The following is a 12,209-nucleotide window of genomic DNA, read 5'->3' as shown; positions in this document are numbered from 1 at the left end:
TTTGCAGTTTCATTTGTCTGCTGTGAATAACGTTTCACCCCAGTTTTGTTTTTAAACACTCATATATTTATGAAAATAAATATTTTTTAACCTTGGTTAAGAATAAACAGCTTCATTTCACATTTCAACATTTTTCCCGCCCTTTTTCCGGAGAATTCCCCCCATGTTGCTATGGAGTACAGCGAAGCGTCTTGAACGCAATGCATGATGGTCTGAAATAAAATGCAGGGACACAATGCAGCGAGACTCTTGCAGAGCTGGCCAATTACAGATTCGGAAAACCGGAGTGGGAGGAGCCAACGGCAGTTACACACCTACATTACTTTGGTCAAGCACACAGCGGGAGCATCACAGACGCTGCGAGTGTGTCGCTTTTCTCTTTGTGTCCTGAAATCTGCGCATAAATAAGGTAAAACTCTTACATTTTTCCGATTGTACTGCATAATAGTCTATAAAAACTGAATATCTAGTATTTTTTCCATTCAGAGTAAGCGATATTGTACCTAGTTGACTGCACACTTATATTTAAATCAGCTACAGACTTAAACATAAATAGAATAATAATAACAATAAAAGAGATTGATCAGAATATAAATAAAAGGCTGCAAAAGTCTTTTATTCATTCCGCATTTAAAAGTGTGAAGTCCTCATGTCTAAAAATAACCATGCCGCCATTCATGTATGTTCTACTAATAAAATACGCATCTCTGAAAACATTTTATTTGATAAGTTTAGGACTATTCTGTTGGTTTATTCAATTTAAAGTTATATGAACAGTATTTAAAATTAAGTATAAGTTTGGTGGAATCTGTGTTGCTGAGTACAGGATTTATTTCAGGTGTCCATGGCAACAGTAACCTGGTAAAATATGCCACGTGATGTTATGCAATAAAGATGGAATAATGGCAGTGGAGCATCTCATGTGCTGATTTTACATAACACCAGTCCTGGCTCTCACGGCTGGCCATTCTTTACCAGTTTGACCAGCAGATGCTTGAGGATTGTGGGATTGATTGGGGCAGGGCAGAGAGCTGTATGGGTGCGTCACAGGGTGTTGTTTGGGCGTTTCTCTGTCTGATTTGATTTAATTCATTAATTCCTCATGAAATGTCTCTGTTTATGGCTACAGAACAACCATGTCTGACAGAAAGGCCGTGATCAAGAATGCGGACATGTCCGAGGAGATGCAGCAGGACGCTGTGGAGTGTGCCACACAGGCGCTGGAGAAGTACAACATCGAGAAGGACATCGCTGCCTATATCAAGAAGGTAAACGCGCGAGTTTTTGGACTCAATAATGGAATTTCCAACTTCGATACCTTGAAAAATAAATATGTTCAATGCCACGGGGAAAACTACATGTATAGGGATAGTTTACCTAAAAATTTAAATTATCCCACGATTTACTCGCCCTCAAATCATCCTAGGTGTGTATGACTTTATTCTTTCAGACGAATACAATCAGAGTTATAGTAAAAATATCCTGGCTCTTCTAAGCTTTATAAGGGCAGTGAATGGTGAAGATTTTGAAGAGCAAAGAAATTGCATCTATACATTATAAAAGTGTATCAATCCATCATAAAAGTCCATCTATCGTCATAAAAGTGCATCCATCCATTATAAAAGTGTATCTATCCAACATAAAGGTGCATCTATGCATAATAAAAGAGCATCTATCATCATTAAAGAGCTTCTACCCATCATAAAAGAGCATCCATCCATCATAAAAGAGCATCAATCCATCATAATTGAACATCTATCATCATAAAATAACTTCTATCCATCATAGTTGAACATCTATCCATCATAAAAGTGCTTCTACCCATCATAAAAGTGCATCCATCCATCATAAAAGAGCATTCATTCATCATAAAAATGCATCTATCAATCATGAATGTGCTCCGCACGGCTCCGGGGGTTAATAAGGGCCTTTTCTTTTGTGAAACCATGTATTTTTGTAAGTAAAATATTAATATTTATAACTTATAATTTATTTTATTTATAACTTCCAACAGAAGCGTGACCTCTAACCTCACGCATGACATATTGACATGTGTCGGGTCAGAGGTCACTCTTCGCCAGAGCTAGACTCGCATACGGTTGTTACCCGAAGCCAGTGATTATAGTGTATGTTATAAATATGGATATTGTTCTTACACAAACGCATTGCTTCGCTTCAGAAGGCCTTTATTAACCCCCTAAAGCCGTGTGGAGCAGTTATATGATGAATGAATGCACTTTTTTGGGCTTCAAAATCTCAAGCGCCATTCACTGCCATTATAAAGCTCGGATGAGGCAGGATATTATTTAATATAATGATTGTGTTCGTCTGATTAACATTTATGACAGACAGCAGCAAGGTTTACTAAGCTACTGTCACTTTAAGAGCTTATGCGCGGATCCAATATATTACACAACATGCATTTTTTTTTCTTCTTTTTTTTTCTCAACTGTTTACGTTCCAAAACTGCCTGTTTACCTGAATACTCGCCGACTGGCATTTTTAATTAGTTTTGTGTGTATCTGACTATTTAAGCACAATAAGCCATTAAGAATAACTCAGTTTGGTACTCGCAAGTCGTTTGAGAGGCTTTATGTGCGCCACTTATATAGTATAATATATATCATTGGTTTGTGTGTGCTTTTGGTGTGAGAGCGAACCCTTAGGAATTAGTAAAATAATGCACAATACGAGCATTATTCAACCAGAGCAAATGAGACGAGTGAGTGAGAGGAGAAAGTGTGTGTCGGTTTACCGTCAGAGAGAGAGAGAACAGCTGATATCAGTGTATCGACACTGCTGAAAATTATTGACGATTTCAGATATTTCAATATAGAAATATAACAATATACACCATTTGGGCTGAACACTTTACAGGTGTCCATTGACTCTTTAAGGCTTATATTTAGCGGTGAAGATGTGCTCATGTGTAATTTATTGTCAGGTTATTAGTGACAACCCAAATTTAACGTTTACTGAATGTTTTTAGTCTTGTGCACGATGTTAGTTATTCCAAATATTGCAATGCATCTTTGCATTTTTCTTTTTCAACCCCTTCCTTTCAAAGAAACCATTAAAGTCATGTCTTTTGCTTTAAGTGAATGGGTTTGCAAACATTCATATTGACTTTAAACGTCTTCTTTCCATGCAGGAGTTTGACAAAAAGTACAACCCTACCTGGCATTGCATCGTGGGAAGGAACTTCGGCAGCTACGTGACTCACGAGACCAAACATTTCATCTACTTCTACCTGGGTCAGGTGGCCATCCTGCTCTTCAAATCAGGCTGAGCGACGGCGACGCGATTCAACAGACCATTACAAACTGACTGTACTGACGAGGCGAACCATTCCTGTACTGGGACCTGCCTTCTCTCGGCTGCTTCTCCTTTCATTCTGATTATTGTTTAGAAAACGCCCATGTGGGAGGGAAATGCCATAAAGAAACAACTGTATTTATTTTTGTTTTCTATACACAGTTTGAGCGTTTTATGTCACCTACGTTTTTTTTAATTAAAGCAAAATGGTTTGGCTGTTTGCCTGGAGTTTTGTGTCTGAAGGTTCATGGTTCTAATGTGCGATTACGGCAATCCTATAAGATCAGTACAGATCACTGAACCACATGTATGTAGACTGTACGATGATGACACTTATTGAATCGTAGGCTACGCCGTAAACCTTGTAATCAAAAAGAGCAGGATGAACCTTTATATATATATTTTTTATTTGCCTGAAAAAAGGAGGGTGTGAAAAAAAAAGAAAATGGACGTGGGTATTCCAATTTTGCAACTAGAGCTTAGGGTAAGTAGGTTTAAGTTTTAACGCCATTTCATGGTGCATTTGTTTTGGCTAGTCAGTAGCTGTAGATCTGAAGCAAACACAGTGTGAGATGATCACGAGAAATTTCTGACAAGTGTCAGAAAATTTTCACAGGTTCTCTTGGGTTGCAAGGCAGTCAATAAACCTCCGTTTAGAAACCACAACCACAGAAATCACCACGATTGGTCATATTCTGTATGGGACAGCCCAAAATCATACAATGTGCACCGGGCATTAGGATGGTATCAGATAGGACTGGTGTTAAATCTATGGTTCTCAACCTTTTTGACTTTTAAGCCAACCATTACCCAACACAATCAGTTATTGAGAGGAGAAATATTTTTTTCCCTCTAGCATTTTAACTTAATATTTATTAATTGTATTTTGATTTGAATAATTTTGTCATCTGGCTCATGATATTAAGTCATTGCACATGACTACACCTCAACTGTAGTCTAAAAACCACAAAGATCTTTGTAATTTGCTGTGAATGAACTTCCTTTAGTCTAAAGTCAGGATGGACCCACTTAATCCAACAAACCTACATTTAAGTCATATTTCATTCAAGTTGTGCATCTTATGGAACATAAATGATACAAGGTAGGCATAACCAACTAGGAATAGGTTGATTTGTACATTCATGTAAACATAAATATATTAGTGCTGTCAAAGTTTGTTTACTTAATTTCTGTTTACTTAATCATGTACATATTTAAGAAACCTATATATTAATATAAAAAAATATTTTCTTAAATATATACATGCATGTGTGTATTTATATTTAAATAATTATACACACATTATGAAAACATGTTTATTTTGGATCAAACAATTTGACAGCACATTTTGTATATATAAAACCACCACTGAAAGCACCAACAGTGGCACGTGAGCATCAGAACTGGACCACAGACCAATGGATGAAGGTCTGGTCTGAGGAATCATGTTTTATTTTACATCATGTGGATGGCCGGGTGTGTGTGCGTGGCTTACCTGGGGAACATATGGCCCCAGGATGCACTATGGGACGAAGGAGCCGGCGGAGATAGTGTGATGCTTTGGGCAATGTTCTGCTGGGAAACCTTGGGTCCTCCATCCTTGTGGATGTTACTTTGACACGCTCCACCTACCTAAGCATTGCTGAGACCATGTTCAGCCTTTCATGGAAACGGTATTCTGGTGGCTGTGGCTCTTCCAGCAGGATAATGCTCCTGACACAAAGCACAAACGCTTCAGGAATGGTTTGAGGAGCACAAGTTTGAGGCGTTGACTTGGCCTCCAAATTCCCCAGATCTCAATCAAGCATCTGTGGGATGTGCTGAACAAACAAGTCATATCCATGGAGGCCCTACCTCACAACTTAGAGGGCTTAAAAGATCTGCCACTAACATCTTGGTGCCAGATACCACAGCACACCATCAGGGGTCTAGAGGAGTCCATACCTCGACGGGTCAGGGCTGTTTTGGCAGCAAAAAGGGGGACCAACACTATTAGGTCATTGTTATGCCTGGTCAGTGTATATAAAAATACTGTTGTAAACACACTCCACATCATCAAATCTAAAAATAGCCACTAAAGATGACTGCTCAAAGCAGACCTTTAAAAAAATCTAAGTGCCACTGCTCAAGAATTGACTTATTTTAGGCTGTCTGCAATGGAATATTTGCAAAGATATTTTTAGAACACCACCGTGTAGATTTTATTCAATAAATGTGGTGTGCCGCTGGCTTTCACACAAACTTACTAAATGAACAATGATTATTTGATATGAAAAATATAAATAAAAAATAATGCAATAGGGAGATAAAGTGATCTGGGTTAAGATTTTATTTGCATTTTAGAAAACCAGTTTGTGTGGATAGACTCCATTAGACAGGGAGAATGTGGAGCGCAGGTATCCCTTGAGCTGAGGAACCTTCTTGATCAGAGGGATCAGCTGAGAATCCACTGCTTTCTGGTCTGCTTTGCGCTGCTCTGTCAACTGGTACTTCTGCAAAACCAGAACAACAAAAACATCAGAAAACTCAGTTCTCCACGGGCTGGGGGCACAGAGTCCTGCAAAAGCACTCGGTTAACTGGACTTGATTTGAAGAAAAAGTGTTTTACCTCCTTCTCTGTGTCAAAGATTTCTCCCTCCTGGTGCTTGGGCTTCCTCAGCTTCTTCTTCTTGAAGTAAGCATCGGTCAGTGTTCTGGGAATCTTCATGCCAGAAATATCCACCTTGGTGTTTGTGGCGATGCAGAACTTCTGGTGAGCTCTACGCAGAGGCACTCGGTTCAGAACCAGAGGACCTGAGAGAGACATGAGCCAGCCATCCATTACTTACTCCCCCAAACTCCATAGCAGAGCAGCACAATATTGGGAAAATCACAGTCTGTTCATCCCCAATCCTCAATATAGCCCCAATCCACTGATACGGTTTCCCATCCCCTATATAACGCACCATCTGATCATTTTCTATCCCCTATATAACAGACCGTCTGATAATTCCTCATCCCCTATATAACAGACCGTCTGATAATTCCTCATCCCCTATATAACAGACCGTCTGATAATTCCTCATCCCCTATATAACAGACAGTCTGATAATTTCTCATCCCCTATATAACAGACAGTCTGATAATTTCTCATCCCCTATATAACGGACAGTCTGATAATTTCTCATCCCCTATATAACGGACAGTCTGATAATTTCTCACCCCCAATATAACTCAGTCTGATAATTTCTCACCCCCTATATAACGGACAGTCTGATTATTTCTCACCCCCTATTTAACGGACAGTCTGATAATTTCTCACCCCTTATATAACGGACAGTCTGATGATTTCTCACCCCCTATATAACAGACAGTCTGATAATTTCTCACCCCCTATATAACGGACAGTCTGATAATTTCTCATCCCCTATATAACAGACAGTCTGATAATTTCTCATCCCCTATATAACAGACAGTCTGATGATTTCTCATCCCCTATATAACAGACAGTCTGATGATTTCTCATCCCCTATATAACAGACAGTCTGATAATTTCTCATCCCCTATATAACAGACAGTCTGATGATTTCTCACCCCCTATATAACGGACAGTCTGATAATTTCTCATCCCCTATATAACAGACAGTCTGATAATTTCTCACCCCCTATATAACGGACAGTCTGATAATTTCTCATCCCCTATTTAACGGACAGTCTGATGATTTCTCACCCCCTATTTAACGGACAGTCTGATAATTTCTCACCCCCTATATAACGGACAGTCTGATGATTTCTCACCCCCTATATAACGGACAGTCTGATGATTTCTCACCCCCTATATAACGGACAGTCTGATAATTTCTCACCCCATATATAACAGACAGTCTGATAATTTCTCACCCCCTATATAACGGACAGTCTGATACTTTCTCATCCCCTATATAACGGACAGTCTGATAATTTCTCATCCCCTATATAACGGACGGTCTGATAATTTCTCATCCCCTATATAACGGTGAGTCTGATAATTTCTCATCCCCTATATAACGGACAGTCTGATTATTTCTCACCCCCTATTTAACGGACAGTCTGATAATTTCTCACCCCCTATATAACGGACAGTCTGATTATTTCTCACCCCCTATTTAACGGACAGTCTGATAATTTCTCACCCCCTATATAACGGACAGTCTGATGATTTCTCACCCCCTATATAACAGACAGTCTGATAATTTCTCACCCCCTATATAACAGACAGTCTGATAATTTCTCACCCCCTATATAACGGATAGTCTGATACTTTCTCATCCCCTATATAACGGACAGTCTGATAATTTCTCATCCCCTATATAACGGACAGTCTGATAATTTATCATCCCCTATATAACGGACAGTCTGATTATTTCTCACCCCCTATATAACGGACAGTCTGATAATTTCTCATCCCCTATATAACGGACAGTCTGATTATTTCTCACCCCCTATTTAACGGACAGTCACCCCCTATATAACGGACAGTCTGATGATTTCTCACCCCCTATATAACGGACAGTCTGATGATTTCTCACCCCCTATATAACGGACAGTCTGATGATTTCTCACCCCCTATATAACGGACAGTCTGATGATTTCTCACCCCCTATATAACGGACAGTCTGATAATTTCTCACCCCCTATATAACGGAGAGTCTGATAATTTCTCACCCCCTATATAACAGACAGTCTGATAATTTCTCACCCCCTATATAACGGACAGTCTGATAATTTCTCATCCCCTATATAACGGACAGTCTGATAATTTCTCATCCCCTATATAACGGACAGTCTGATAATTTCTCATCCCCTATATAACGGACAGTCTGATAATTTCTCATCCCCTATATAACAGACAGTCTGATGATTTCTCACCCCCTATATAACGGACAGTCTGATGATTTCTCATCCCCTATATAACGGACAGTCTGATGATTTCTCATCCCCTATATAACGGACAGTCTGATGATTTCTCATCCCCTATATAACGGACAGTCTGATAATTTCTCACCCCCTATATAACGGACAGTCTGATAATTTCTCACCCCATATATAACGGACAGTCTGATAATTTCTCATCCCCTATATAACGGACAGTCTGATAATTTCTCACCCCCTATATAACGGACAGTCTGATAATTTCTCACCCCCTATATAACAGACAGTCTGATAATTTCTCACCCCCTATATAACGGACAGTCTGTCGATTTCTCATCCCCTATATAACGGACAGTCTGATAATTTCTCATCCCCCATATAACGGACAGTCTGATAATTCCTCATCCCCTATATAACGGACAGTCTGATAATTTCTCATCCCCTATATAACGGACAGTCTGATAATTTCTCATCCCCTATATAACGGACAGTCTGATAATTTCTCATCCCCTATATAACGGACAGTCTGATAATTTCTCATCCCCCATAACGGACAGTCTGATAATTTCCCATACCCTATATAACGCATCAACTGATCATGTCCCATCCCCTATAGCCCTATATTTATTCTCCTTCAATTTTGACTTCACAAGCGCTTTAAAAAATCACAGCCTGAGAGGTTCAACAATCACACTAAGCAACATCATATCGATGTTATTTTGATATATGGTGCAGCCCTAGAGAAAATCAACTCACCGGTGACGAGGAGGAGGCCGGTGTCCAGCTGCTTGAGGAAGACCACACGCTGCAGGAGAAAAACACTCACTGTTAGCAGATAACCTCAGCTCAACCTCTTTTGCAATGCAAATATCAAGTGCAACTTGTCACCCCAATTCAGCAGAATAAAGTTAACAAGTGTTTGTGTGGGAGCGAGTATCTGCGCAGGTCGCTGGATTTTGCATGTAGGCGTTTCGCTCATTGATTTGCCATACAAGCATGCAGGAAGAACAATAGCTTTGTTTGGATATGATATCCCAATATTTGAAACTAAAGTGTGCTGATAATCAGGAAAGATTTCCTTAAAGTGGGAAACAAGTGACTAGTCACACTTGAGCACAATACTGCCGCTTATATGAACGTGTGTGTGCTTGTTTTTTCATATCAGGACACGTGTATAATGACATGGGTAAGACAGGAATTACAGAAGAGGGTGACTTATGAGGATATTACCCATGTCCCCACTTTTCAAAATGCTTATAAACCAATCAGGATGAGTTTTTTTTTTGTTGAGAAAGTAAAAATGCAGAATGTTTCCTGTGATGGGTAGGTTTAGGGGCAGGGTAGGAGGATAGAAAATACGGTTTGTACAGTATAAAAACCATTAAGCCTATAGAATGTCCCCACAATTCACAAAACCAAGTGTGTGTGTGTGTGTGTGTGTGTACGTACCTTTCCACGGTGGCGTCCGGTCAGCAGGATCAGGACCGTTCCAGGGGTGATGGATTTGCGCAGTTTCCTCCGGTGCTGACTGAAGGCCTTGACCCCGTGGCTCCGCAGCTTACGCCGCACGTCTTCTGTGGGGTAGTAACGGGGCTGGACACACAGGATAGAGAGATGTGAACAATGAGCATGATCTCATACACACTAGTATGCTGATCACTCACAAAAATCAGCTTATTTAAATTAAATGTTGTCCAGGTTTACATGCGAACCAATAACCCAACAACACAAGTAAATCACATTTACAAGACTTTATTCAATCAGGTTTTTTTCCCCCAGAAGTGATGTTTATTTATGATTCAATGCCATATCAGCCGCAATGGCTATATTCATGGTAATCAGCAGTCTCACTTCAATACATTGCTTACAATTATTTAACGATTTTATCTTAAAAACAATCACTATACAAAATCCGGCATATATATCAATAGCAACAATCCTAGAAGTGATGTAAAAACATCATTTACGTTTCTGATTCTGAATGTTTTATGTCAGTTGTGCTGCTAAATAAAGCAATAAAACCGAAGAGGAGTTTTGCAAACACATCAGCGAGAAACTCATGGCTCGTATGATCCTCTCATGCAGGTACAGATGCAGTCTGACTGAAATAATTCAAGATAAGCACTTTTATAGGTTAGGCCAAGAAAGAGCAAGTTTGTGACGCATTCTCTCCCTTTCTGCAAAACACTCGCTCTGTCTGGATGCGCTTATATCCACCGACTGAAATCATGTTAATGTGTTACATGCTGGGAAAATCTAGCTGGGAGTTTATGAATCAGATTTTGTAAATGTGAATTGCGCTGTGCATATATGAACTTTGTTTTGTAATGTAGTGTTTTTGAGGCTGATCTGGCTCCATACAATGCGGACGATTCTGCATCGATGCAGTGAGACCATAATCGAGGATAGCCTGCTGATGTTTGTCCAACATCAGATGTCACCAGCACTTCCCACGCTAGTGTAAAATGGCGGAGGGAGGCAAAATACAAAAGCGAATAAATTCACCCACTATTTTAACATTTAAAGCAGATGAGCGCAACAATGCATACGTATGTGTGAGCGTTATTGACAGTTGAGTGTTTCATGCTCTTTTAGTATTTACTGGTTTGTTCTAAATTGTCCCGTCGTCTGCTTTGTTCAAACAAGTTGTGTTTGTTCGAAAACTGACCTCTTGAAGCAGATTATTTAATAAGGGAGTTTATATATTTGACAGCTTGTATTAATTCACAAAAATGGAGTCATTTGCAGCCCAGAAAGTTTGTGTGAGATATGAGAAGACTGTACGGAAGGTTGTTTCTACCACAGAATAAAAACTTAAGATAATTGTGACTCTCTCGCAATGCGTTTATACAATTCTAAGTTATAAAGTCCTATCCTTTTGCAATTTCGAGTTTATATCTTGCGATTCTGAGGGGGGAAAGTCAGAATTGCAAAATAAGTTGCAATTACATTTATTTTTTATTCCATGGTGGAAACAAGCTTCCACAAGACTAAATAAGGCTAAACAAGTTACAGAAGTATTTTGAGAAAGTCTACATAACATTGTGTGTAAAGCTTCAGGGTAACCGTTTACCTGCATGTAAAGCCATTTTTTAATGGTCAAGCTGTTAAATAATTTAAAAAAAAATGATCTCAGGGATCTGCTGGATTAAGTCTTTGGCTCACCATCTTGCGGCGTTTGACCACACGAGTGCTTCCATTTTTGTCTCCGCCGACAGTTTTTTTGACGGTGATGGATGGCTTCTTTTCCCTAAGTTTCTTATGCTTGATTTTCTTTTCCACCTGAAACATCAAGAGAGAGTGTTAGAAAACGCCTGATGACGGGACGAGACGGACCCTAGAGCAGAGATGTGAACGCTCACCTTCGTCACGGGAGCTTTGGTCTTCCTCTTGTACAAGGCTCTGCGAGCGAACATGGCGGAGCGGGAATACCGGCCGATGCCCCTGACCAGCGCAGGGTTACGGCTGCCATGCTTATGGGCAACCACTTTCTTCTTATCGCCCTCCTTCTTATCACCCTCAGCCATCTGAGGAAACAACAGTTATTAAATTATGCAGGAATGCAAAAGTTTTACAGCCATAGTTGGGATGCTGTAGAATAATTGTCGGTTTATTTATTTTTTAAAAGCACTTTTAACATGACAACTCAACTTCAGCTATTTTACTAACTCATTCTCAAAAACAGAATTTGGCTTCTAAATTAGACAGTAATTTACATGAAGCATTTCTTAACTAGTGCATATAGGATGCATGTATGAGTGTGTATATGTATGTGTGTGTGTGTATATGTATATATATATATATATATATATATATATATATATATATATACACACACACGTACATATTTATTTTTATATATATATATATATATATATATATATATATATACACACACACACACACACATAAATAACTATACACACATCCATATTTAAACATATAAAAGCATGTTGTTACTGCAGCAACCCAACGTGACCAGTTGTAGCATTGCTAACAAGCTA

General features: G+C 39.3%; 2 protein-coding genes and 1 pseudogene across 3 annotated transcripts in view; 2 read left to right on the top strand and 1 right to left on the bottom strand.

The window, feature by feature from the left end:
- Positions 1 to 12,209, top strand: part of mrpl40 (mitochondrial ribosomal protein L40) — a 135,689-nt gene that overhangs the window by 105,094 nt on the left and 18,386 nt on the right. The gene's annotated exons all lie outside the window — the stretch shown is intronic.
- LOC137038322 (dynein light chain 1, cytoplasmic-like) lies at positions 208 to 3,543 on the top strand (annotated as a pseudogene).
- On the bottom strand, positions 5,627 to 11,754 carry rpl6 (ribosomal protein L6). The gene is made up of 6 exons (XM_067412803.1): positions 11,568 to 11,754; positions 11,371 to 11,487; positions 9,655 to 9,798; positions 8,962 to 9,010; positions 5,924 to 6,108; positions 5,627 to 5,807 (listed from the first exon to the last, which is right to left on the bottom strand). The coding sequence occupies exons 1-6, from the start codon at positions 11,730 to 11,732 to the stop codon at positions 5,655 to 5,657; spliced, it is 813 nt and encodes a 270-aa protein (XP_067268904.1). The 5' UTR covers positions 11,733 to 11,754; the 3' UTR covers positions 5,627 to 5,654.

The sequence above is a fragment of the Pseudorasbora parva genome, chromosome 13 (assembly GCF_024679245.1).
Source record: "Pseudorasbora parva isolate DD20220531a chromosome 13, ASM2467924v1, whole genome shotgun sequence".
NCBI classification, from domain to species: domain Eukaryota; kingdom Metazoa; phylum Chordata; class Actinopteri; order Cypriniformes; family Gobionidae; genus Pseudorasbora; species Pseudorasbora parva.
This window is presented reverse-complemented; position numbering and strand designations above follow the sequence as displayed.